Genomic DNA, 27,954 nt, shown 5'->3' with positions numbered 1-27,954 from the left:
TCCAGACATCGTTGGATATTGTGCTACTTGGATTGTCCTTATGGGAATCCAATTCTGTTTGTAGTAGATCCAGGTGTGAAAGGACTTGGGCTGCATCCAGACATCGTTGGATATTGTGCTACTGGGATTGTCCACATGGGAATCTAGTTGCAGATGGCTACCAGTAGCACAATGCTGCGGTAGTAGCCAGTGATATGCAGCTGCCATCTTGGACAAAGATTTCGGCTGAGCATGTCAGCTTTCCTGGTCTTTACAATGCTTCCGGATTATTGAAAACTCTTAACTATACCAACCTTTCAGAGACTTTTCTTGGCTAAACATAATGCCTCGCCCCTCAACAAATTATTTGGCAGATTCTTAGCCCAATCGAACAGGGAGTCTGCTCATGTGGAAAGGCAAAGACAGAAACACTCATTTTCTATTCAGTTGTGATATGTTCCTCCATAAGATCTTTTATTTCTCCATTGAGTTTCTTTACGTTCACGTGATTATCATCTAATTTATCTACTTTTCTGGTAAAGATAAGGTTGTTACTCTGTCCATAGTTTATTATCTAACAGCTGCCTTGAAGATACGCAGAAAGTTATGACCAAGTTACGCCTAAATGCTCCTATGCGTACAGTCGCTCTTTTTGCACTGGAACTTTACTGGCCTGTTGCTTTTAAGCCCAGTGTTCAGGTTTGCGAGTTGTAATGCGAGTTACCCCTTGTGAGTGCTGGGATTCTGGAAGAGATATGGGGCTGCTGGGAAACCCCCACCCCACCCCAGCGGGACTGGAGCATTAGCCTGGAAATTTTGACAGGGCCGTTCAGGGGGTGGCCCCCAACAGCCAGTTTATTTACGCAACAGTCATAAAGCACTTTGGGAACATTTTAAGGTGCTATAAAATGTTACAGAAGGGAAATGAGTACAGCACAGATGGGATAGGAAGGTCCCGGGGAGTGGGGAGGGTGAAATCGGGCGTGGGGGTGGGATGTTGGAGGCACTGCAATGGGGGGGGGGAGTCAAGGAGCAGCCGCTCAGTAACTGACGCAGGCCCAGCCTGAGTAAAATGCAAGGGCTTTATTGCACTGGGGAGCTCTTGCAACGGGGGCCCTTGGGCGTGTGGCATCCAGCTCTGGGGTATGCCTCCGTTGGTACGGTCACTCTTCGAGGGCCATAAGGTTGTCGTGGGAAGCTTTGGCAGGACGAGACCTTTAGCGACTCGGCGGCTGGAAGAACAAGAACAGAAGTCATCTGAGGATCGGAAGGTGATGGAAACACGGTAGCGTCACCCTTAGAGTTGCCAACTCTGTGTTGAGAAATCCCTGGAGATTTGGGGGTGGAGCCTGGGTAAAGTTTGGGGGAGGGGAGAGACCTCAGTGGGGTACAATGGCATAGAACCCACCCTCCAAAGCAGCCGTTTTCTCCAGGAGTACCAATCACTGTCGTCTGGAGAACAGTAGCAACCCTGGAAGTTGGCAACCCTAAACCTTTTCTGGCTTAATAAGGAGTTAGCCGTGTTTGGCCCATGGCAAAGCTGAAAAACAAAAGCCGTGTAATACCTCTTACTGAGACCAGGCAAAATCAGACACAACACACCACGCAAGCTTTTGAGTTCTCCAAAAATCTATGTCAGATTTAGGGTTGCCAGCTCCAGGTGTGGAATACCTGGAGATTTTGGGGGTGGAGTCTGAGGAGGGCGGGGTTTGGGGAGGGGAGGGACTTCAATGCCATCAAGTCCAATTGCCAAAGCGGCCGTTCTCTCCAGGGGAACTGATTTCTATCGGCTGGAGGTCAGTTGCAATAGCAGGAGATCTCCAGCTAGTACCTGGAGGTTGGCAACCCTAGTCTAAGGGCGCTTTCACACATGCAGAATAATGCACTTTCAATCCACTTTCAAGCTGGATTGTACTGTGTGAAACGGCAAAATCCACTCACAAATGATTGTTAAAGTGCATTGAAAGTGCGTTATTTGTAGGGTTGCCAGGTCCCTTTTCGCAACTGGCGAGAGGTTTTTGGGGCGGAGCCTGAGGAGGGCAGGGTTTGAGGAGGGGGAGGGACTTCAATGCCATAGAGTGCAATGGCCAAAGCGGCCATTTCCTCCAGGTGAACTGATCTCTATCGGCTGGAGATCAGTTATAATAGCAGGAGATCTCCAGCTATTACCTGGTAGTTGGCAACCCTAATTATTCGGCATGTGTGAAAGCGCCCCTTAGCCAAACTCCAGCGGTCATCTTGCTTGAATGACCACCCACTTGCTGACCCTTGTTTGTATTCTGATCGGAGTAACCAGCAATTGTCTACACTGACGCAACCCTGAGGATTGTGACCCAGTGCCCTGCCGACCCAGCCATTCCTTTTATTCTGGTCCTTGCCCTCCCCGAGTTCCCGTAGAGGTCGTCTTACCGTGGCGCTGTTTGCTACCTCTCGGGGGTTGATGCCCAGTGCCCGCAGACATGAGTGATATGCTTCCAATAGCTCCTTGCAGGCCTCTTCCCCGTTCTCTTTAACGCTGCAGAGGTAAATGGAAACAGGGGCAGGATATTACAAAGCCTGGCTTGATCTGGGAGGTTAAGACCTGAAAGAAGTAAGTGCACAAAAAGGGAACCTGCACCCTGTTTAATAGGTATCTTTTCTAAAGATATAAAAAATGCAGATAGAGTCATCTGTCACTATAGTTTTGCTGCAGCCAGAGTAACAATTGCTAAATCTTGGAAAGGAGAAATTAGGCTAAAATTAAAAAACTGGAGAGAAAAACTATGGCATTATATACAGATGGCCAAATTAACCAATAGCCTACAGGGCAAAGATATTGAAGAGTTTAAAAATGTCTGGCAGAAGGCCTTTGTATATTGGAAGAATACAGCAAAGATGGATTTAACTAAGACCGTGAAGGAGCTGTAAAAATGGTTTTTTTCTTTTTTTGTTATTTATAGCAATATAATTGTTAGAAAATATATGATAATTTGAGTGATACTTTTTCTGGAAGTCACACGGGGTGGAGGGTGGGCACTAAATAAGGGGAAGGGAAGTGGGGTCTTTTATTGTTGTAATATATTAAGAAAATTTCCTTAATAAATAATAAATTAAAAAAGAAAAGAAATAGGTGCATGTGATGACAAATAATGGCCAACAACCATAAACCCATTGTTTGTATCTTGCCGAAAAGAACAGTTTAAACATAGGGGTGATATTCCTAGTTGATATGAGTCATATCCATCTTAAATTGGACTGTATTAGAATTACAAGATACAGAGAGCCAGTGTGGTAAAACAGTCAAAGTGTCACAGCCAGCGTGGTGTAGTGGTTAAGAGCAGTGGGCATGCAGCCTTGGGTGACCTTGGGCTAGTCACAGTTCTCTCAGAACTCTCTCAGCCCCACCTACCTCACAAGGTGCCTGTTGTGGGGAGGGGGGAAGGGGAGGTGATTGTAAGCCGCTTCGAGACTCCTTTTGGCAGAGAAAAGCGGGGTATAAAAACCAACTCTTCTTCTTCTACTTACCTAAGCCCAACCATGACTTTTCAACAAGTTTTCCAATATTTAATGGCACCGGTGATGATGCAACCCTGACTGCTCTTATTGCAATGTGACTTCATGTCAAACACAGCAGAGGGTCCCATGCTCAGTGGTGCAGAGTGGTAAGCTGCAGCACTGCAAACCAAGGTCTGCTCACAACTTGAGATCGATCCCAACGGAAGTCGGTTTCAGGTAGCCGGGTCAAGGCTGACTCAACCTTCCATCCTTCTGATGTCGGTACAATGAGTACCTATCTTGCTGGAGGTAAAGTGTAGACAACTGGGGAAGGCAATGGCAAACCACCCCATAAACAAAGCTTGTCTAGAAAATGTCAGGATATGATGTCACCCCATGACCCGGTGCTTGCACAGGGGACTACCTTTTTAAGACACCTAGAATCATAGAATCATAGAGTTGGAAGGGACCACGAGGGTAATCTAGTCCAACCCCCTGCACAATGCAGGAATTTCACAACTGCCTCCCCCCCACACCCCCAGTGACCCCTACTCCATGCCCAGAAGATGGCCAAGACGCCTTCCCTCTCATGAACTGCTTAAGGTCATAGAATCAGCATTGCTGACAGATGGCCATCTAGCCTCTGCTTAAAAACCTCCAGGGAAGGAGCGCTTACCACCTCTTGAGGAAGCCTGTTCCACTGAGGAACCGCTGTAACTGTTAGAAAATTCTTCCTGATGTCTAGACGGAAACTCTTTTGATTTAATTTCAACCCGTTGGTTCTGGCCCGACCTTCTGGGGCAACAGAAAACAACTCGGCACCATCCTCCATATGACAGCCCTTCAAGTACTTGAAGATGGTGATCACATCCCCTCTCAGTCTTCTCCTCTTCAGGCTAAACATACCCAGCTCCTTCAACCTTTCCTCATAGGACTTGGTCCCCACCCTGTTGCCCTCCTCTGGACACGTTCCAGCTTGTTCCACCTGCAACTTTTCATTAGAGGGAATTGAATAAATTAAAGGAACAGCCACTAGATGGTAGCAGAGGACCATAGATAGTAGGAAGCTCCAATCAGGTTGCCTACAAGTCTTGTGAGATAATAATTGCAGGTAGCTAAGCTGATCAGTCTCTGTTAGTCTCTTGCCTTGAAAACCCTATAAAGGGGTTGCCATAAGTCGGCTGCGGCTTGACGGCACTTTACACACACAAGCTGATCAGTAGATGAATTTGAAAAAGAAATGTCGTGTTACACTTTTCATTGTGGCCTATCAAAAGATCACCAAATGGCCCGCAGGCTTTCAAGTTCTGATTGCGTCGCCAACCTCCAGGTGGAGTCTGGTGATCTAGAATTTCAACTGATCTCCAGTTGAAAGAGATCAGTTCCCCTGGAGAAAATGCTTTGGAGGGGGGACTCTATGGCAGCATTCCCTTCTTTCCCCAGGCTCCGCCCCCAAACCTCCAGAAACGTCCCAACCTGGATTTGCCAAACCTAGTTCTCCTGACCTCTCGGATGCACACATTTCAGGAGAACTAGTTCTTTTTTTTTAAATAGATTTTTATTATTTGTTTAATTTAAAAAATCATAATATAAAAAGAAAAACAACAACATAAAAATACAAAATCACAAAAAGAGCACTTTTACAACCAATAAAATTACAATACATAATATAATTTGTAGAATATATAGTGCCCTAATCCACCACCCACCTCAACAGTGTACCCACCACCGTTGGACTTTCAACAGTTTTTAAAAAATCAATTATTATTTCTAATTTATACCAAAAGAACATTAATCTATAATTCATTAAATATACTTATAAAATTGGAGAAGTAGTTCTGAAGAGTGTCTTGCGAGGCCCTTCCCTGTGGTTATCTCGGGGGTGTCTCACCCGCTTCGCTGCTGCCTTTATCTCTGGCCTCCAGGCCTGACTGATACTGGCTGCAGGCTCGGGGCTGGTTGCATTTGTAATCAGTGTGCAGCCTTTGGGGGTGAGCCTGTAAACCCCCCCCCCCAGCGTGATCTAGTGGTTAAGAGCGGTGGACTCTAATCTGGTGAACTGGGTTTGTTTCCCCACTCCTCCACATGAAGCCTGCTGAGTGACCTTGGGCTAGTCACAGCTCTCTTAGAGCTCTCTCAGCCCCACCTACCTCACAGGGTGTCTGTTGTTGAAAGGGGAAGGGGAGGTGATTGTAAACTGGTTCGATTCTTCCTTAAGTGGTAGAGAAAGTCGGCATATAAAAACCAGCTCTTCTTCTTCTTCCCCCAAACAGAGTTGTCTATGCCTAAGAAGCAAATGTATAGCTACTGATGTTTTTCTTTTAGGCCTGCACCTCTTTGCTAGAAAAAGGTTCAGCTTCTGAATATCTACCTGCTGTGTGGTATTTATATGTGTTGTTTTAATGGTAATTGTTTTTATCAAATTGCTTTACTTGCAAGTCAGCCAATCAGCACTCTGCACAGCCAGCTGCTCCTGCTGATGGGAAAAATCGGTTGCTCTTGGCTCTGTTGACGTTGGAAGCAAAATGGGCTCAGCATGAACCTGCCATGGGCTCACTGCTACTGGTCTTTACCTTGATTTTTGAAAAAGCAGTTCCAGGGCAGATCACATCACTTCAGAATTGGTGTTGTGAAATATGTAAGACCTGGAAACTTTCTGGTTCAAATCTCTCTGCCACAAATGCAATGGATGGCCTTAGGCAAGCCTCCCATCTGCAATGTGGAAATAATCAAACTGGCCTACCTTATAGGACTGTTGTTACATATCTTAGTAATCCTCACTTGAATGGAATGTTTGGAAAGTGCTATACAATGTTATGGCTCTAGCGCCACTATGCTTACAACTGAAATCCTGTACATCCCATTTTAGAAAGAAAGCATAGTTTATTGGTCTGGACCTGGAGCACCCTGGGAATTGGCAGCCTGAGCAAGTGGTCAGAGCCAAAAAATGAGATCCTGGTTAGCACCTACATCTTTACTTCACTGTGGATGCAGTTTGCAGTGCAGTGCCAGGAGACAGCACAATCTATGGCCTCTTATGCACAGGTTGTGTCCATTGGATATGCTGCTCTCTGGATGCACAGTATTTGCAGTCGAATTCTCAAATCACTCTGCACAGGGATCTGAAACTGACCAACACTCGCTGTGAAACTGAACAAATAAGCAGCCTCATAGGTCATTTGTGATTATTTCAGCATTCTGGCTAGTCACAAAAAACACAACTGTTGGACCAGGCTGAGGTCTGAAACTGACCAACCCTTGCTGTGAAACTGACCAAATAAGCAGCTGCATAGTATTCCAGCTTCCAGGGGAAGGGTTGGATGAGGGGAAAAGACAAGTGGGAGGACAAAGCAAGAATGGGCGTGGGGTGAAACCCCTGAATTGACAAGTATGCATAGGACCAGCTTTCAATTTGGGATCAAGGCAGACATTAAACTTGGGATAAAACAGCAGCTACAAAATGTGGGGGAAATGCGAGGGGAGAGCGAGTCAACTTCGAAAGGATGGAAGATACATGGATAATGAAAACAAAGCCCTGAAGTACTCAGAGCTTGGCGGCAATGGAAACAACCCATGCATAAAAGGCCTGTATTGTGTGGGAAGATCAAATGTAAATCTCGCTGGGAGCTGGCCGGTCTCCAGAGAAAGTGCAATACCTCAGCACCCTTTGGAGCTAATGGGATTAGCACAGGTGGTTTCACTTTCTCCCTCTCCCATGTGACTGCCCTCCATGCAGCCTGAAGACACTTTCTCTGGTGCCTTGCATGATCCCTTTGACTCAAGAAGCCTCCTTCGAGGTGAGGCCAGCTGCATTCAGAGCTGTCCCCTCTTGATAGTGACTATGAGAAAACCACCAGGTAAAAGTGAGCTCCTTCTTGGAGAGAGCCCTGAGCTTAGGGTTCCCAGGTCCCTCTTTGCCACTGGCAGGAGATTTTCGTGGCAGAGCCTGAGGGGGACAGGGTTTGGGGAGGGGAAGGACTTCAATACCATAGAGTCCAATTGCCAAAGCGGCGATTTCCTCCAGGGGAACTGATCTCTATTGGCTGGAGATCAGTTGCAATAGCAGGAGATCTCCAGCTAGTACCTGGAGGTTGTGTGAAAGGCAATGTAAAACAGAGCGAGAATACATTGCCATCTAGTTTCCTGTTTATTATCTTTAGAAGTTCACTGCAATCAAATTGAATTTGGTTCATGGTGGTCCCTTTAAACTTCTTTGGGTCGGCAAGATGATGAAGATATCCGAAACGCGTTCTTGCCACGGACCCTTGTTTTATCCGTTTTTTCGTGATTCATATGGGATTGAAATTCCTAAGTAATATGTTACCAATATAAAAGCATAAGCCCCAGTTGGCTACTATTGAATTTTCAACTTCCTATTAGTTATTGTTTAATCTGTTTGGTATTTTTCTTGGTTCTGAAGCCCTGCAAGGCACACTGTGTGAATTTGAACACATTACCAGTCAGTGTATTTTGTTTTGGTTTACTTGGTTTTCTAGTCAATTACAAATAGAATTATAATGTTCTATAAGCTTTGTCTTAATTTATTTTTTGATTATATCTGAGCCACGTGCTGCTGCCTTTCACAGTTTCTACTATTTCCAGCATAGGTGTTTATATTTCCTGAGTACATGGAGGTTGGCAAACCCTATTTACAGTGATGACAAAATAGCAACACAGTCTGACATCCTGCCTCCTAATTCTCCTGCATTTGTGGCATGGGCTTCAACCGAGACTGTCTCTCGGGGTGTACGTGGCATGGCCTTCGGCAGCGCAGCCAGAGCGTGCCCTGTTCTGCCATCTTCCATGATGATTCTTCTCATGTTCCCTCTCTCGTTCCAGTCTCTTTCCTGTCTGTGCCTCAGCAGAAAACTTTCCAAGCGGAAAGCAGCGCCTCAGGGTGACAGTCTGGTCCTAGTTTAGTTGGGTATCAAACCCTCGGACATTAACCTTTTCATCCCCATTTCTAAGGAAAGAGGCGCTCGAGCACTGAAGCTAGTTACTGTTTTCAGAGGTCATGAAATGACTGGTTTGTCTGTGATAAAACAAGTCTTTTTAAAAAAAGAATGAAAAGAACATTTTTTTTGGGGGGGTACCATATTAATTTTCTGCGGGAGGGAAGTCAGCATGGTATAGCCTGATCTTGACTGATCTCAGAAGCTAAGCAGGGTCAGTCCTGGTTAGCATTCGGATGGGAGACCACCAAGGAATACCAGTAGGTTTGCCAGGTCCCTCTTCACCATCGGTAGGAGATTTTGGGGGCAGAGCCTGAGGAGGGTGTGGTTTGAGGAGGGGAGGCACTTCAAAGCCATAGAGTCCAATTGCCAAAGTGGCCACTTTCTCCAGGTGAACTGATCTCTATCGGCTGGAGATCAGTTGTAATAGCAGGAGATCTCCAACTAGTACCTGGACATTGGCAACCCTAAATACCAGGGGTGCTGTGCAAAGGAAGGCACTGGCAAACCACCTCTGTTCGTCTCTTGCCTTGAGAACCCACAAGGGGTCGCCATATGTCAGCTGCGACTTGACGGCACTTTACGCCCACACAGACACATTAAGTTTCTGCACAGGATTGTGCCAAGAGGTGCTGAGCCCCACCGACCTTCCCCCCTGCTGTATAGAAGCTAAGGTTCAGTTGAATGCTGCTTAGCACCAAGGGAACACCCTCCTCTCCCCTTGGCCCTCTGCTAAGTGACCAGCTTAGGCAAATTCCCTTCATCAACAGGTACCTCAAGCTACTTACTCAAGCTAGAGCTCGATGGGAGACGAGTAACATATGATGCAAAGCTTCAGCTACCAGGAGTGCCCTGCTGCCTGAAGCTAATACAGCAGTATTAGTTTACAGCTGTGGAGATGGGGCATCGTTTTCATTTGAGGAGGAAGCGGGGAGCTGTTTGCCCATAAAGTATTTTTCTGCAAGTCTACAGGGTCTAGGCCTCTCTGTGCTGTCTGCCCTATAAAATAGCCTTGTTGGTCATCTGCACAGTCAGCCAGGACCACAGCCAGCTACAACCTGGCCCTCAACCACTTATTGCCAATCGGCAATCTCCCCTAGTCATTGGATGGGCTGCTGTGATGTCATGGAATGTTTATTGACATTCCAACTTCTTGGGGGGGCGGGTTAGAGACAAGGCTGTGTTGTGTAGTCTACAGTTAGGAGATAAAGGATAGGGAGGCCCAAGCGGATGAGGGGTGTGGGATGGGGGAGGGAAGAGCAGATTATAATTTATGAAATTGTACTAGTTTGGAGGACTGTGAGGAAGAAGTGAGCTGGAGAAGAAGAGTTGGTCTTTATACCCTGCTTTTCTCTACCGTAAGGAGTCTCAAAGCGGCTTATAGTTGCTATCCCTTCCCCTCCCCACCGCAGGCACCTTGTGTGGTAGGTGGGGCTGAGAGAGTTCTGAGAGCACTGTGACTAGCCCAAGGCCACCCAGCAGGCTTCATGTGGAGGAGCGGGGAATCGAACCCAGTTCTCTAGATGTCCACCACTCTTAACCACTATACCACACCTAGTCAGCTTGAAAATGCTCCGATTTAGCTGACGCCAGGATATTTCCTCAAAGTGGCAGAAACCTAATATCTCCGTGCAACTCTCCCCTTTTTAAATTGCTCTCTGTGTGCTAATAATAATTAGTCAGATCTCTGAAGTGGGAGTTGGGCATTATGCTGACTAGTGGAAGGATCGGTTTTAATGGTGTGAGATGCATATTGTGTGGTTGCAGCAGGGAAGGGGTTATACATGTGGGGGCCAGCCTAGCCCCATTATTGCTGGGTGGCTGCCCACTCTGTCTAGAGCTAACGAAGCTCGTGCTGAGTCAGCACCTATCCTGCTTCCTGCCTACTGGCTTGCTATGCTACTACTTCCTTCTCTTTTCAGTATTGGTTCCCTCTCCGGGTTTGTGTGGAACATGAGGGTGCCTTATAGCAGGGGATGTAATGACAAGAGTCACTGCTGGATCTAGGCAGCTTTTCCTCTCCCTCTTCCTCCATTGTCCTCTTCCTGCAGCCCCGGACCCACATGTAGTGTTGCAGCTCTGGGCTGGAAACATTCCTGGAGATTTGGGGGTGGGGCCCAGGGAATGCGGGGTTTAGGGAGGGGATGAACCTCAGCAGGGCATAATGCCATAGAGTCCACCCTTCAAATCAGCCATTTTCACGTTACTAATTGGCGCATCTACTCATTATTATTCAAGCATGCGTACAGCTTACTCTAGTAACCATTTTCTCCCTGTCGTCTGGAGATCAGCTGTAATTCTGGGAGATCTCCAGGCCCCATCTGGAGGTTGGCAACCCTAAGGGGTCCTACCTTCTTTTCTCTCTCTCTCTCCCCCCCCTCCCCAGGTTTTTGAGAAATTGGAAAAGTGCAGAGATGGTGCAAAGCTTGGGAGATATTTTAGAGCAGTGGGTATATTTAAGAGAGCTCAGAGGAATCCTTCCCTCCCTCCTTGCTAAGCAAACAGGCACTTTAAAATAACGGATGCAGAATAGGACAGGCGTTTTTAGCGGTGGCATTAGTAGATGGACAATCCACCAATGAAACTTCCTCCAAGGAGAAGTGGTGATGGGGGGGTGGACTGACTTTGCTAATCAAACGACATGTCGGCAGACAGTCATCCCACACGGTCTCTCCCGGCATGCTCAGTGCCCATTGCCATGGGAACACAGCAGGAAGAGCCCAAATGTGGGTCAGGGTTGCGCTGCCGGCAGTGGATTAGTCGAGATCCACGTGGCTGAGCAGGTGCCAGCTGTTGGAGACATGTGCCCTACAGAGAGGGGATCTGACCGGCTGCCTCAATGGCCTCCCATCAGCCTCTCCTCAGGCCATGTGACAAGGACTGAAGTTGGTATCCCAGAGCTGAGCATGTGCAAGCATGTTGTAGAAGAGTTGGTTTTTATATGCCGACTTTCTCTACCTTTAAGGAGTCTCAAATGAGCTGACAATCACCTTCTCATCCTCTCCCTACAACAGACGCCTTGAGAGGTAGGTGGGGCCGAGAGAGTTCTGAAAGAACTGTGACTGGCCCAAGGTTACCCAGCTGGCTTCATATGTAGGAGTGGGGAAACCAACCCGGTTCACCAGATTAGAGTCTGCCACTCATGTGGAGGAGAGGGGAATCAAACCCGGTTCTCCAGTTTAGCATCCGCCACTCATGTGGAGGAGCGGGGAATCAAACCCAGTTCACCAGATTAGAGTCCGCTGCTCATGTTGAGGAGTGGGGGATCAAACCCAGTTCTCCAGATTAGGGTCCACCGCTCTTAACCACTTAACCACTACACCACGCGAGCTCTCAATTCTTTCTTTTCTAAGCACAGTACAATTTTAAAAATTTCGTGCATTATAAATACCTTCATTACTTGGTGTGTAGATGCAATCATATATTTATTTTTATTGAGATATTCCCCTTGGGCAGAAAAGGGAGGGGTATAAGACAACTTCCAACGTTGCTCTCCCTGCCTCAGTTTTATCCTCCTAGCAACAACAATGTAAGGCTAAAAGCGTGTGCCAGGCCCAGGGTCACTCAGCAAGCTTCCATGGGGATTTGAACCTGCATATTCCAGATCCTTGTCTCACACTCTAAACATTATGCAGCGCTGGCCTTTTGGATTCTATTAAGAAATAATTCTAGAAAAAGTGTCTATGGGTGGGGAGAAATAGAAGAGAAGGATTAAAAATCAAAATTTTGAGCTGATATCGAATTTTCCCAGCTGCAATGGAGGGACCGAATTTATTTCAAAATACCGCATCTCAAGAGTCAGGCATATTTATATTGCAAGAGAATTAGTTTCTTTATATTTTTCGAAATTAATTCTGAGATCTGAATCTTATTTGAAGCCTCCCGAATTAGAAGCAGGGCTGGAAGTGCGTTCTGCATCCGCTCACAGTTTGGATTTGCTGGTGCCGCTGGGGCGGGGAGTATTTAAAAGAAAAATTCTTCTTTGAGAATGGGACAATCCTGCTTTTCTGCATTTCTTTATCCTCAGGATAGATATCATCACTGTATTTGTGTAACTGATAATGTCAAGAGGCATGTTTAAATGGTACTTAGTTTTACAGAATGCAGCTGCTGAGGTTGTGATGAAAAGACAAAATTGCGTGCATGCGTGTGTGCGCGTGGACTATTAAATGCTTTCTACAGCCTCTTTTTCTTACTGAAAAGTGCTTGCTCCCAGGTATGTTTGGCCTTGTTTTGAGAAAAAATGCTGCTACTTTGCTGCTCTCTTAATGTTTCTATACTTCTGCCCTGCATTCAGTAACATTCCTCAAACAATATTTTAGTAATAGTTACCACAGCCCTATAGGGTTGCCAAGGTCCGGGTTGGGAGATACCTGGAGATTTTGGGGGCGGAGCCTGAGGAGGGCGGGGTTTGGGGAGAGGAGGGACTTCAATGCCATAGAGTCCAATGGCCAAAGCGGCCATTTTCTCCAGGTGAACTGATTTCCATTGGCTGTAGATCAGTTGTAATAGCAGGAGATCTCCAGTAATTATCCCCATGAGACATACGTGCAGGAAGGCTGTGTCTGAGAGGTCTCTTATGAAACCGTTCCCTCCTTTTTTAAAAGTACTTTTGGCAGATTTTTTGCAAGAAGAAGAAGTGGTTGAAGGGATGATTATAACGGCTTACAGAATTAACTATGCTTATGCAACTAAAAATAAAGTACCAAGAGATTGTCTACTTCAACTCTTCTCCAGGAGCCACCGTGATTTAATTCTTAGCCATCACTACACCTCCACTGACAATAGAAGGTACCCCAAATCTGCCTCCTGATGCCACTGCCAAGTGGTTAGGTTGTGGTTGCAACGCATTCCTTTAACTGCTACACCACATTACCTCTTGGTCCAGTTCTGGAGTTGTGGTAGTTGAGGCGCTTAAGGAAGGCCACCAGTTTCACAAGAGCAGCTGTATTTGACAGTTGCATTTGGGTTTTTTGACTGTGATCATGAGACAGAAGCTGATCACCGATATTTCGGCAATGAAAAACTCGAATGCTCACAGGGACAGGTTTGTATTGGGTTATTGCAGAACTGTGTAAAGTGCCGTTGAGTCGCAGCCAACCTATGGTAACCCAGTAGGGTTTTCAAGGCAAGAGACTAACAGAGATGTTTTGCCATTGCCTTCCTCTGCAATGGGCAAAAATGATGGTGATCCAAGGAATTTGGCAGCTATTAATGTCGCTAAGGACTACTTAGCTGAGCACCGAGCAAAAAGATTTTTTTAGAAACACATCGGGTTGGATTCAGCCAGCTTGTTTCACTCTAGCTCTCCCAATTCTCCCCCTAACTCCAGCCACTGTCCCACATGACTTTTGTCCATGTAGGTCCCATGATTAGGGTTGTGGTGGCTGGAGATCTCCTGGGATTGAACACATGAAGCTGCCTTCTACTGAATCCAACCCGTGGTCCATTAAAATCAGTATTGTCTACTCTGACTGGCAGCGGATCTCCAGGGGCTGAGGCAGAGGTCTTTCATATCACCTACTTGCCTAGTCCCTTTAACTCAGTGGTTCCCAACCTTTTTTTGACCAGGGACCACTAGGACTTTTTTTGTTCGGTGCAGGGACCCCAAGGTTCAAAATAAAAATTCTGAGAATTTGAAAATAAACTTTAATCATAACTGTTAGTTAAACATTAAGCTTAGAATAATATTGGAATATATATTTTTCTAATAGAGAACTTTTAATTGAAAATATTACATTATTATGGGTTTATAACTTTGTTTCGCGGACCTTAATTTACTTCTCGCGGACCCCTGGGGGTCCACGGACCCCTGGTTGGGAACCAGTGCTTTAACTGGAGATGCTGGGGATTGAACCTGGGACCTTCTGCATGCCAAGCAGATGCTCTACCACTGAGCTACATTATCTCCAGGTGACTGAGATCAGTTCACCTGGCTGCTTTAGAAGGTGGATTCTGTAGCATTATATCCCACTGAAGCCCCTCCTCTCCCCAAACCCCGCCTTCTCCAGGCCCCACCTCCAAAATCTCAAGGTACTTGCCAACCCAGAGCCGGCAACCCTACCCATGACCCCCAGTATAACCTTTTTGGTGTTCAAAGAGAACTGCTTCCTCCATTGTGTACCGGCAGAAAAGATGGTTGGATCCAGTCCACAGTTCATTTATGCTGGTTTGTATTAATTGTGGCTGATTTATCTGTCTGTGTACACAATTGCCAGCTGGTTGCAGAATGCCATGGCAAGGATGAGGGAAACAGAACTCTACTGGACTGCGTGAGAATGCACGTGCGCGAAAAGCTGATTGCACTGTACGGTATGAAGGAATCCATTGACGCAATCTGCTGAACAGCCATTGAACTAGTGGACGAACGGGGGGAAGGTCTGTCGAAAAACCGGCTACCTGTTTGTGACTGGCAAATGGGGCGTGAGTCAAACAGGCAGGTGGTTTGTGCTTCCCTGGAACAGACGTCTTTTATTTCAAATATCCTGTGAAATTGGGTTGCCAGCTCTGGGTTGGGAAATACCTGGAGATTTTGGGGGTGGAGCTTGGGGAAGGTGAAGTTTGGGGAGGGGAGAGACCTCAACCGGGTATAATTCCATAGAGTCCACCCTGCAAACCAGCCATTTTCTCCAGGGGAACTGATCTTGATCGTCTGGAAATGAACTGTAATAGCGGGAGATCTCCAGGTGTCCCCTGGAGGTTGGCAACCCTACTGTGAAAGGTGATGCTGCGCTCTCTCGTGATGGCTGTTCTCAGAGCCCACACTGGGTGGGAGTCATCATGACTTGGAAGTTCTGTTAGGCCTCATGCCAACCTCCAGGAGGGGGCTGGAGTTCTCCCAGAATTATAGCTGATCTCCAGACTAGAGATCAGTTCCCCTAGAGAAAATCACAGCTTTGGAGGACGGAGTCGATGCCATTGCATTTCTGCTGAGCTCCCTCCCCTCCCCAAACTGCCCTCCTGGACTCTGCACCCAAATCTCCAGGAGTTTTCCAACCGACAGTTGGCAACCCTACCTCCTGCCCCTTATCTGACCATAATGAGAGCCCTGAGGCTTTGTCTCTCAGGTTGGGGCAAGGCTCCGCAAGTATCAATAATGACCCCCCGAGGTCCTGTCCTTTCCCCAGTTATGTAATTAATTGTCCCCGGATGACGAAAAATCCCTGTGGTCTCATTAGCGCAGCCCTGTTCCCCCCCAGGCCTAGCAGATGGCAAATCACAGGGTGTTCCTGTCCGCCTAGATTAACGTTGACGGACAATCCAGAGCTCCCGGGGTTGTGTGGGAGAGAGCGTATTGCAATATTTGTGTCGTTTATTGGAAGGGATTTGCGTTTTCTGGTCCAAACGTAGACTGAGTAAAAACAATGAAACGTTTCGGGCAATCTTACCCCAAGACCTGCTTCAACAAAACCGCTTTAATCGGCTTAGAAGGGTGTGTGCTTAAGGTCTCTGCCAGGTCCTTTTTAGGGAGGGCATTCTACCAGTGGAATGCCATCACTGGAAAAGGTCTGCTCTGTGCCTCTACAGATCCGGCCACCACGGTTGCCAGTCTCCAGGTGGGAGCTGGAGATCTCCCAGGATTACAACTGATCTCCAGATGAAAGGGATCCGTTTCCTCTTTGAAATCTGGTGTTATGGCACTCTGCCTATATGCACCTAGAAATGTAATTATCAGATTGGAAAGCGAAGGCCAGGAGACTCCTGCTTGGACGGGGATTAATCTAACTAACAAGATGCCCAAGGCTTCTCTTATGTCCTGGGTAATTTTGGTGACCATGAAAGGTCTAAGGTTCGTAATCTGAAGAAGTGTGTTTTAAGAGGCAAAACCAGAGAGTTTAGTTACCAAAAGACTTAGACACATCTCTATATGGCTGTCCTTGACCAGGGCCAGGGCTTTTTTGGCTCTGACCCCAGCCTGGTGGAACTCTCTGTTGAATGACACCAGTGACCTACGGGACCTAGCTCAGTTCTGCAGGGCATGTAAGACAGAGGTGTTCCACCGGGCATATAGTTGAGGTAGGGTTGCCAGGTGGCTTGGAATGGCGGGCAATTGCCTGCCGATCCATTGGCCGGCTCACCGCAAGGATTGTGCACGTGTGTGGCTGCGAGCAACCCGATCCCATCATTTCTGGTTTGCTTCCGGAAGCACCACAGTGCAAAAGTACGATTTACCACTCAAACGGGGTGCGGGCAAAATCAGTTTTGCCACACAGATGTGTGAGGGAGGGTTGTGCAGGGTCGAAAGAGTGACACAGCCGTCTCAAGCAGCACCCATTAGTTACCATGATGGATTCAGTCCTATTTTTAAACTAGGGGTGGAGGTACTATTTTCTGTTCTCTGTCTCAGGGCTTTCAATATGTTTCGGGCCAATCCTTCACTTGCATATGAGCTGCAGGAGTACTGAAGGGATCCTCTCAGATTGGATTCCCACCTCAAGTAAGCTGTAATCCCAGGTTGCCCAGCCTACGTCTTTCAAAAACGGCCAGCTTCCGTGCACCAAGATTCCATCAATTGCTTAGATTCCTTCGCGCTCTTCTCCACATCAGCATTTCCCCCCCTCCAGGCATCCGGTGCCATCTTCTACGTGCCACAAGGGATCGTCCGGGGCCGAACCTTCAGCGCGGCACGCCTGACCTGGAATCACTCCACAGTGTGCTTGTGAAAGATGGCAGGGAGTGAGGGGGGGGGATATGCAGCGCGGGGGGGGGGAATCGCTTCCCTACCATGGGCTCCCATGCCCTAAAATGACCTCGCTCGTCGCATGAATGCACTATGTGCCGCAGCACGTTCCTTTCCCCTCTTTGAGTTCTCTGTTTCTGATCCTTACTACTCTCATGCTCATGGGTGTGTGTGTGTCAGTTTTTAAATCACACCTGCCCTGGCACATACCTACTAGTGCGTTCAATGCCCCTTAACCCCACCTCAGCCCGACTTACCATTTCTCTGCAGCGGCTTTTAGCTCGGCGCAGGGGGCTTCCTCCACGGGAGCGCCCGGGGCTTGTCCCTCTGCAGGGGCTTCCTGTTGGCTGGGGCTCTCTGACATGCTGGGTGAGTGGGTGCCTGTGTCTGCACTGATGGAGGGGAGTGACGACTCCGCGGGCTGCAGGCAGCCGGAGCCCTGCCCAGTCAGGCAGGGAGGGGTGGCTGGGTGGATCCTGGGTAGTTGAGATATGCACTTGCGGCAGTGCTGAGGTCAACTGGCAGAAGGCTTAGCTGGGACAGGCAGCCTCCCGTCCCCTGGACCGGGGGACGGTTAACCATCTCGGTCAATTGGGACTCTGACCTGGAAATGGCCACGAGGTAAGGCCAAGGAGGTCAGCCGCGACAGGAGACTGCGAGAAATGTCTGTCTCCTGTCTTCTTTTGTGGCCCGCAATGTAGCCACAGAAAGGGCAAGATTGTCCAAGAAGGCGGACAGCTGCCCAGTTTGGAATCAACCCCAAGTCCCAGGAAGAGGAGGCTGAAATTTGACCGTGGATCAGGAGCAAGAGCCGTCCCCCTGGAAGAGTTGGGCTGGCTTTTTGAAAACTATGGTGGTATGGAATTGTGTGGGGTGAATTTTGGGGGTGTCGGTGGGGTTTGATCTTGGGAAGCCGGCATAGCATGCTTGCATCAGAGATTGTGAGAGGTGCCAAGCATGCTTAGTGTAACTGGAAACCCTGCCTCTTAATTTCAGGTATGGGTGGGCAGGAACGGCACTCTTCACATGTGCAGAAGAATGGTTGGGCTTAAAAGCATAAGCCCCTGCCCTGAAAGATGGGATTAAGCCCTGGCTCAGACGAAGGGTCGGTTTGGTGTACCTTTTAAAATTATTAATTGATTAAAATGTTCACACCCCATCTTTCCTCTTGGCTCAAGGTGATCTTTCCCAATATGCATGTGTGTGTTTGTGCATTCCTTAGCATCGATTCATGGTGTGTTACGATTGTGGGAATCTTTCCTAACTGTGAGGGGTGAGTGAGAGAGAAACGTGAGAATACTTTGAAAGCACGCTGTGGTATTGTTAAAATTCTGACGTGTGAATGTTTCTGTGAGTCAGCCTGGCACGTGAGAAGGGTGGCAGGAAGAGAGACGCTTGTGAAACTTCTAGGTGTGTTTGTAATGGTGGCATGTGTGTTGATGTGCTATTGCATTGCACATTCGACTGGCTAAAGAAAGATGTGGGAAGGTGTTGATCTACCCTATTGCATTTTTAGTGGCACCTGGATAGCATAATTGGGTGCAACCTGGTCTAGACCTAGGGGTACTTAAGCCCCGTAGTTTTCAGTGGGACCAAATTGTGTGTATGGATTGTGGTCAGATTGTGTACAGGACTCTGGCTATCTGTGCATGTAAACAAAGTTAGGCGTGCAATGTGCGTGGATTTGTATGTGACAAGCTAACTTTACTGGGCTGGTGTGCATAAGGTCATTGTCTATTGGCTAGCTTGAGAAGTGGTTTGCTGAGGAAATTTTGGGAGGAGTGCATGTTGTGAGTCCCATGAAGGTGGCGGATCATTTTCACACAACTGTGATTTGTTATTTTATTTAAGATATTTTTAACCTGCCTTTCTCCAGTTATGGATTCAAGATCGCTATTTTGGGATGCAAAGGTGCAATCCATCACATTTTTTAAAAAATCTCGCCCTTCCACCAAGGAGGTCAGAGAGGCACATAGGATTCTCCCTCCTCTATTTTTTTGTCACAACAGACCTGTGAGGTAGGTTAGGCTGAGAGATTGGCCCGTGGGCACCCAGTGAGCTAGACGAGGTTTGTTTCAATCCAAGGAACCGGCATTCAGGATTAAACTCTGATTAAGAAACCCACTTAAAATGAAGGATACCTCAATTTGTGAGACCTAGCATGATGGAGTGTCGGACTGGGATCTGGGAGAACCAGGTTCGAAACTCTGCTCTGTCACTGAAGCTTGCTAGGTAACCTTGGGCCAGTCACATACTCTCAGCCTAGGGTTGCCAACCTCCAGGTAGCAGCTGGAGATCTCCTGCTTTTACAACTGAACTCCAGCTGATAGAGATCAGTTCCCCTGGGGAAAATGGCCGCTTTGGCAATTGAACTCTATGGCATTGAAGCCCTTCCCCTCCCCAAACCCCACCCATCTTAGGCTCTGCCCCAAAAACCTCTCGCCGGTGGTGAAGAGGGACCTGGCAACCCTATCTCAGCCTAACCAGAGTGGATAAAATGGAGGAGAGGTGAATAATGTAAACTGCTTTGGTTCCCCCTTGTGGAGAAACGTGTATAAATTAAGTAAGCATATAAATACTAAATAAAGATGCTCATGCTCATTCATCGAGAGAAGTCAGTTGAAGACTTTGGCCTCAAAACATTGCAGAATGTGAGAAGGGAGGGAATGTACAACTCTGACAATCAACCAGGTTCATGCCTATCAGAAACACTCACCCCATTTGTTGGTTGCTCTAACCTGGATAGCCCCAGGATAGCCAGATCTCATCAGATCTCAGAAGCTAAGCAGGGTCAGCCCTAGCTAGTATCTGGATGATGAAGAAGAGTTTGTTTTTATATGGTGACTTTCTCTACCACTTAAGGGAGAATCATACTGGCTTACAATCACCTTCCCTTCCCCTACCCACAACAGACACCCTGTGAGGTAGGTGAGGCAGAGAGAGCTCTAACAGAGCTGTGATTAGCCCAAGGTCACCCAGATGGTCTTATGTGTGGGGAAACCAACCCAGTTCATCAGATTAGCGTCCGCCGCTCATGTAGAAGAGTAGGGAATCAAACCCGGTTCTCCAGATTAGAGTCCACTGCTCCAAACCACTGCTCTTAACCACTACACCACGCTGGATGGGAGACCTTCAAGGTAATGAGATGGAGGAAGGCAATGACAAACCACCTCTGAACCTCTCTTGCCTCGATAACCCTATGCCATTATTCAGCTGTGACTTGACAGCAAAAAAAAAAAAAATGTTGGTTTTGTCTGACTTACAGAGTGAATGGAAGAAAAAACTAGCCAGGAAAGGGGAAGCAATGAAAATTCATATGAGTAGTCCTCCAGGGTCCTCCAAAGTAGTCCTCCAAAGGTCTTAGACTGGGGGGGGGGAGAATTGCTCTTCTTTCTAGGTCTCCCCTTCACACTACCCAGACCTAGCCAAACAGTATGATATAAATCTCATGACTTGCCCAAATTCTATAGTGAACAGGGCCCCTGGGATTTTGTCCACCCCCTACAGCCTTGGGGTACTTTCGGCTCCTTGCCCCAGCTGAGATGGTCAAGGGAGTTTTTATATGGGATTTCACTGCCCCCTAGTGCTCAGAGGGTTAGAATGCATTGGGAAAATAGATTGCTGCCTTAAACCCTTGCTAGCCTGGATCTCGTCAGATCTCAGAAGCTAAGCAGGGTTGGCCCTGGTTAGTATTTGGATGGGAGACCACCAAGGAATACCAGGGTTGCTGTGCAGAGGAAGGCACTGGCAAACCACCTCTGTTAGTCTCTCTTGCCATGAAAACCCCAAAAGGGGTCGCCATAAGTCAGCTGCGACTTGACAGCACTTTACACACACACTTAAACCCTTTGTAAGGGATTCCCCCCTCCTGCATTTATTATAGTGATTTTGTGATTGCTTTATGGCGCGGTTTTAATTCTAACACTTCCCAAACACTGCTTTATAGAAGGTTATAGGCCAATAACACAGGTTCCTATATGTGTGTGTGTAAAGTGACGTCAAGTCGCAGCCGACTTATGGCGACCCCTTTTTGGGGTTTTCATGGCAAGAGACTAACAGAGGTGGTTTGCCAGTGCTTTCCTCTGCACAGCAACCCTGGTCTTCCTTGGTGGTCTCCCATCCAAATACTAACCAGGGCTGACCCTGCTCAGCTTCTGAGATCTGATGAGATCGGGCTGTACCATGCTGCCTTCCCTCCTCAGGTTCCTATAGGACACATTAAAAAGGTAGTTTAACAGCCGAATATAACACAATTAGCGCTCATGATTAGAATCTGAGGACTTTAATTTTTTAATAGAAATAAATAGAAAACTTTGAGCAGTAAAAGAAAATTATTTCCCCCCCTTTGGAATGAGTGAATGCATTTTATACCCCACCCTCCAAGATATATTTCTATTCTTGAACTGTGTGGATACCCCATTTCTCTTTCGGAAGCATGTTCTGTTGGAAATTGTTCCATCATTAAAACAACAACAACACTTCTTTAAATGTTTCTTAAAGAGGAGAAAGCATACAGGGGCATACTGAAGGGTTACCAACCTCCTGGTGGTAGCTGGAGAGCTCCCACTATTACGACTGATCTCCAGGTGCCAGAAATCAGTTCACTTGGAGAAAATGGCTGCTTTGGAAGGTGGACTCTATGGCATTATAGCCCATTAAAGTCCCTCCCCACCCCAAACCCCGCCCTTCTCAGGCTCCACCCCCAAAATCTCAAGGTATTTCCCAACCTGGAGCTGGCAACCCTGTTTTTAAGACAAGGTTTTGCTGACTCAAAATGTATAACATGAAAAAATATGAGGACTTTTCATTTTTTTAATGGAAAATAGAAATTGGAGCAATAAAAGAAAACCATTCTTTCTGCTTTTAGAAGGAGTGAATGCATTTAATATCCCACCACCCTTGGATACATTTCCATTCTTGTACTGTGTGGATGCTCCACTTCTCTTTTGGAACCATTGTTCCATCATTAAAAACATCAACACTTCTTTAAATATTACTCAAAGAGGAGAAAGCATACAGGAGCATATTCTTGGACATACAACACTATTCTGGTAGAAAAAATCCCAGATAACCACAGGTGCCAGAAAATCACATTTTCTTTATTGTTTTCTAATGCATGTCTAACAAGCAACAGCAGGCTGATTTCACATTGATCTCCTGATGATTTATGAAATACATTAACAACTTAACGAAATCTGGATCCACCCATGGATAAGTGTTTGGAAAGAATGATTCAAACAAGATTCAAACAATTAAATGATTTTTAGCTGACTGTTTTTCTGCTGAGCCAAAGCATTTGGACAGCTGAAACTGGTGAAGAAGACCAAGCTATTAGCAAAAAGCCACCAAAAAATAAGAAGATAGCAGTTACTGGAGCACTCTCAAACATAGCTACTTGGAAGGATGTCCATTTCATGTAAGTGAAGTAAACATGCAGACCTCTCTGGTTGTGATGACATAGAAAAAGCTCTGTGTAGAAACAGGAACATTCCCCTTCCCAATCCATCTGTCTAAAGTAGAAGGATAATGACTATGAACCCTCAGGCTACAAATGAAACCGCTGGGTTAGATCCAGCCAGCTTTTCCATTGCTAAAAAAGGAGGAGGTGATCCACTTTGTTGTTCAAAACTGCTATGCTGGGGATCATGGGACCTGAATGGACAAAAGCCATGTGAGGTAGGGGTTTCAGAAAGGAGGGAAACTGGGTGAAGACTGCTTGAAAAAGCAGGCTGGATCCAACCCACTGTCTCTAAAGTGTCACAACAGCACATTTCTGCCCAGGCTAATGTGGTGAGAGAGTTGGTAGATGCCCCTGACCTACTTACTTACACGGAGTTGCATTTGGGATGGGTTGGCACCGCTTTACGTAGGTATCCACGTGTGCCACAATACTATTTTTACTGACTCCCTGGACTGTGGCGCTTCGTCTCTCCCCATTGCGATATTCACGAGTCGCCGTTGCAGTGAAGGGAATGTTCCCGTTCATTTTTTGGCCTTCCATGGTCACTTCACACGTGTGGTTAGGGGGAACATCGACCTCTACCGTTTCTGAAAATGTGACTGACTCGCTCATTGTAGAACCCGCACTCCAACTGAATGTTTTCTCCATAGTTACGCTCCATCCCACCTCCAGTATCGAAAAGATCCCTGCGCTCATGCTAGTGCTCACACCTATTGAGAGGGAAGTGCTAAAATCCCAGCGGCGTTCATTAGTTACCGTTTTGGATAAGGAGGTGATCTTCTTCACTGTATTACAGTTCTTGTTGGTGATCCTCGTGGAGACTAAGGTAAAGGCCTGATTGTTGTATGACCCCCTTTCCTTCATGTAATGGACATTGTTGATGCGCTGTGAGAGATAATCTTTATAAACCACCAGCGCTTCGTAATGTTTATACCAATATTCCTTACCATTGATCCCTATGAAGAATGCTTTATTATGGGGGTCTACCTTCCCAACGCCGTATTTATTTTTCCCTACATAGGCTCGGTATCCTGGGCAAGAGCTCTTTATAGAATTGGATGGAATACCACCCCAGGAATCCTTTTGCCACTTCAGGGATTCAAAGCTATTTTCATTTACCAAAAGCCAGAAATTAGAATTCTTATGTTCCTTGCCGCCATAAGTATATAAACAGTACGAGCCACGGTTTGGGCTGTAGAAACCGGGTGAGCAGCCTGATTCCTGGCAAATGTATTCCGTCCTCTTGGCATATTTATTCCAGATGGACACAGCACCGTTGGGGACAGACCCTCCGAACCAAACCCATTTCAGAGTGGTACCACTGAAAGCATCGCTGTTCCTGCTAGAATATCGACTGTTTCTATTCATGATCTCGGCTGCCTCGCTGCCATTGCTACAGACTGAAACAACAAAATAAAAGAGAAAAAGAATAGAGAGAAGATTAAAGTGTTGAAAACAGGTGAGGCCCTTGGCCCCTTCTCTCATCTTCATGGTGTAAGAGCACCTTTGCATCTTCAGGACCTCCTGATATACCCCCCACAAAGAACATGGTGTTCTACGAATACCAACTTGTTGGTGGTCCCTGGCCCTAGGAACGTGTGGCTGTCCTCGATAAGGGCCATCTTTTTCAACAAGGGCCCTGATCCTGGCTTGGTGGAACGCCCTTCCTAATGACCTTGAAGAGTTCCGCAGACGTGGGCAGCCACGAGTGCTGGCCTCCCTACCTCCCCCTCTCTCCCCCACGCCTTTGGTTTGATGGTGTGGGTTCTTAAGCTGATTTTGAATTTTCCAGCAACTGTTGATTGAGCCAGTTTTGTACTTAGATTAAATTATTCTTATTGTTTTAATATTCTAATTAAGAGATGATAGATTTTAATCGTTTCATTGTAGTGAACTGTTGTAACCCCCCCTGAGCCCGGCTTTGGTTTGGGACTGAGGACGGGCTAGAAATATTACAACAACAACAACAACAACAATCATCATCTTATGGCATGCCATCTCAGTAATACTGGGATTCCCAATTGTGCAGGAGGACTCTATGATGTGACTTCTTCCATAATGCCAGATGGGGAACCCTTTAAAATGCTGAAGAGGGTGAATAGCATGGGCTGAAATCTGGAAATCAAATGGACACTAAACACAAGATTTAAACAAGAAAACCTAGAATCATAGAATCATAGAGTTGGAAGGGAGCACCAGGGTCATCTAGTCCAACCCCCTGCACAATGCAGGAAATTAACAACTACCTCCCCCCCATCCCCAGTGACCCCAACCCTCCCCCCCGCAATTCAGGATCCCACAATCAAAGCACTCCCGACAGATGGCCATCTAGCCTCTGCTTAAAGACCTCCAAAGAGGGGGACTCCACCACCCTCCGAGGCAGTGCATTCCACCATTGAACAGCCCTCACCGTCAGAAAGTTCTTCCTAATGTTTAGGTGGAATCGCTTATCTATTTGTTTAAATCCATTACTCCGTGTCCTAGTCTCCGGAGCAACAGAGAACAAGCTAGTTCCCTCATCAACATGACATCCCTTCAAATATTTAAACATGGCTATCATGTCTCCACTCAACCTTCTCCAAACTAAACAAACCCAACTCCCTAAGTCTCTCCTCCTAGGGCATGGATTCCAGACCTCTGACCATTCTGAAGAGTTTCTGTTTATTTTTTTAAAAAGTTTCAAACAACTTTGTATGAGCATTTTTATCACTTCTGCTTTAGTTTGGGGGTTGGGTGGGGACCAGACTAGAGGTTCAGGAAACTCCTCACACAAACATCCACACAGAAAGGACAATATTGTGAGCTGCCACCACATTTTGCTAAAAGCTTATTTTTTGAGCTGAATCTATCTAGCTGAAGCTGTGAGCAGTAGTAAGAAAGAAGTTGGATTGCTGAAGTAATTATCTTCATGCATTTAAAAATGTACCTGAGAATGGGACAATGGGTCTGGGTCAAAGACTGAACAATGTGTTTTTTTAATGTTTCTTATTGGTGATGGGAAAATGTCTTAGTAATATATGGATTTGTTAGTTCCTAATCAACTTGCACATTTTTGATTTCTTGTTAATATGACCCGTTAATCCTTTTTCTAGGAAGAGAGTCTGTTAAAACTAGTTGGGAAGATTTGGTCTTATTCAGTGCAATCGTAAGAACAGCTTCTTGCGATTAAGCCACAATGAGTAGACCTGACTTGGACTTGAGGACACCTGATTAGTACTCCTCCCTTTGCAAGGGGAGAGATGTGGAAACTGTGGATCAGTCTATTCTATAGGCTTAAGCCTCAAGTGTAATTGGGGGGGAGGAACTATGACAGAAGAATGGTAATGTTCCTTAACCACCTTAGATGTTTCCTCAATGGGCGTCAATTGGTAGGAAATGGCTCTGGCCAAGCACCTGTCAGGTAAAGAGTGTTGAAGGGGGGGCGGGACAACTGAAGTGATGGTCAGCAAGCAGGATTTACTGTACAGGTGATCAATTGCCAACAGTGGCCTGGGATGAATGAATGTACCCTTGCACATGGTAACTAAGCTAAAGATGACCTGGAGAGGTGGATCATTTCCAGGGAGGTGTTGTCTATTTCCTACCTTGCATTGTTGGAGGACTTTTCTGCACTGTTTTCTTCAAGACCGTGAGGGTGACGTTCATGCTGCTGGCCCATGACTGACCAATGATGAAGAACATAAAGAGCAGGCAGACACACAGATGCATCTATAAATATAAAGTAGGAAGGCATTACTGGGGGAGGAGGTCACATGCTGGAAACAAGATTGCCATGGTTTTAAGTAGGTGAAATATTTTGCTGTTTTTTCCCCCCTCCTGTTCTGTTAGTCAGAACAGGAGTTGCAAATGGGGAAGCAGGTCTCCTGCTACAGTGGAAGACTTCCTGGCCCCTGCTGGGGAAACTGACATCACAGCAATGCTGCGACATCACTTCTGGTGGGAATCCAGAAATGACATCAGCACATTGGTGTGATGCTCTAGGATTCTACTTTAATGTCCCTGTCCCCTAAAACTCCTGCCAGTTGACAGTGCCTGGCTGCCAAACTGGCCAGTTTTTCACTGGCATGCCAGGGTTGCCAACCTCCAGGTAGGACCTGGAAATCTTCCTGAATTACAATTGATCTCTAGATTACATAGATCATTTCCCTTGGAGAAAATAGCTGCTTTGGAGGGCGGACTCTATGGCATTGTGCCTCACCGAGGTCTCTCCCCTCCTAGGTAGGGTTGCCAACCTGCAGGTAGTGAAATAAGGTTATGGAAATCCCTATACAGGAAAATTATTTTTCAGTACACAACCACTAATCACTCTAAATATTCTTTTTCAAACTATATTACACTTTATACATATCAACGTATGATGAATTATTACAGTAAGACATACAATACTGAATGCATAAGATGGACCATAACATATAAGTGTCCATAAACCAAAGCTCATATAACTGATGTTCAAAGTTATATAACAAGCATCCATCCAGAATTGTAATAATGTAATAGTTGGAACACCAGGGAAAAAGGGGGGGGGGAAATTCCACTTATCCGGCAGTATGATCATTCAGTGCCAAAATTGAAAGATGCACTTCTCCCGTGGTCAGCTGATCCTTGCTGGCCAATTCTATGTTGTTCCTTGGATGTATTGCTGCTAAAAAGCTAGCATTGAAAATGCTGCTGGAGAAAACTATGCGCTGTACATGTAATTGTACACGCATGCAATGTATACACACAGGTTGTATACACCTCAAATATGTAGAAAGTAACAAGACCCCGGTTTCATCTTGTTTTGCATTGATATTGTGATAGCTTCTTCAGACATACATTTTGCAGAAGCAGCCAGTATGTAGAGAAATGTTCTTACCTGTTACTTGCTTTGATCTGGTGGCTGTTCAAAAGCCCAGGGAAAAGGGGCTGATTTAAAATCTGGCAAGCCTAGCAATGGGATACATCATTTGAGTCTGACCCTAGCAGGGTCATGTGAGGTCCTTGATCTACCTTGAAACTTTAGGCACACAGCTATATCCCAGCATAACTTGCCTGGTGTAGCTCATTGTGAAAAGCTGCAAGTCATCTATGCAAGCTGAAAAATGGTATGAAAATAGCAAATAAGGAGCAGCTCATAATCTGCTACATAGCAGCTGCTGGTAAAACACCTGTTGGTCACCCAGACGTTATGCATACCTGGTTGCAACTCGGACAAAGGGTTGGACCCTGCACATTCTCATCCTATTCCTATCCCCACTGCAGTTCCTATTCTGGATGGTGTTTGTCCACGTGGGCCCCTTGATCCCCAGCATAATCTTTTTTTTGGTTTGGTGTTCAAAAGGGGCCCTTCTTCTTTCTGTTGCCTGTGAAAAAGCTGATAGGATCCAATCCAGATTATGCACATTTTAACAACTCACCTTAGGATCCAT

The 27,954-nt window shown here is 46.4% G+C and overlaps 1 protein-coding gene across 1 annotated transcript; it reads right to left on the bottom strand.

Moving 5' to 3' along the window:
- Positions 1-1,196: 1,196 nt before the first annotated feature.
- On the bottom strand, positions 1,197-27,954 carry LOC130490793 (natterin-3-like). Its single transcript, XM_056864600.1, has 6 exons — positions 27,943-27,954; positions 26,131-26,206; positions 22,911-23,946; positions 17,343-17,561; positions 2,389-2,494; positions 1,197-1,211 (listed from the first exon to the last, which is right to left on the bottom strand). Exons 1-6 carry the CDS (start codon positions 27,952-27,954, stop codon positions 1,197-1,199), a joined length of 1,464 nt encoding a protein of 487 aa, XP_056720578.1.

The sequence above is a fragment of the Euleptes europaea genome, chromosome 18, assembly GCF_029931775.1.
Source record: "Euleptes europaea isolate rEulEur1 chromosome 18, rEulEur1.hap1, whole genome shotgun sequence".
Taxonomy (NCBI): Eukaryota; Metazoa; Chordata; class Lepidosauria; order Squamata; family Sphaerodactylidae; genus Euleptes; species Euleptes europaea.
The sequence above is the reverse complement of the archived record's forward strand: the minus strand, read 5'-3'. Positions and strand labels throughout refer to the sequence as shown.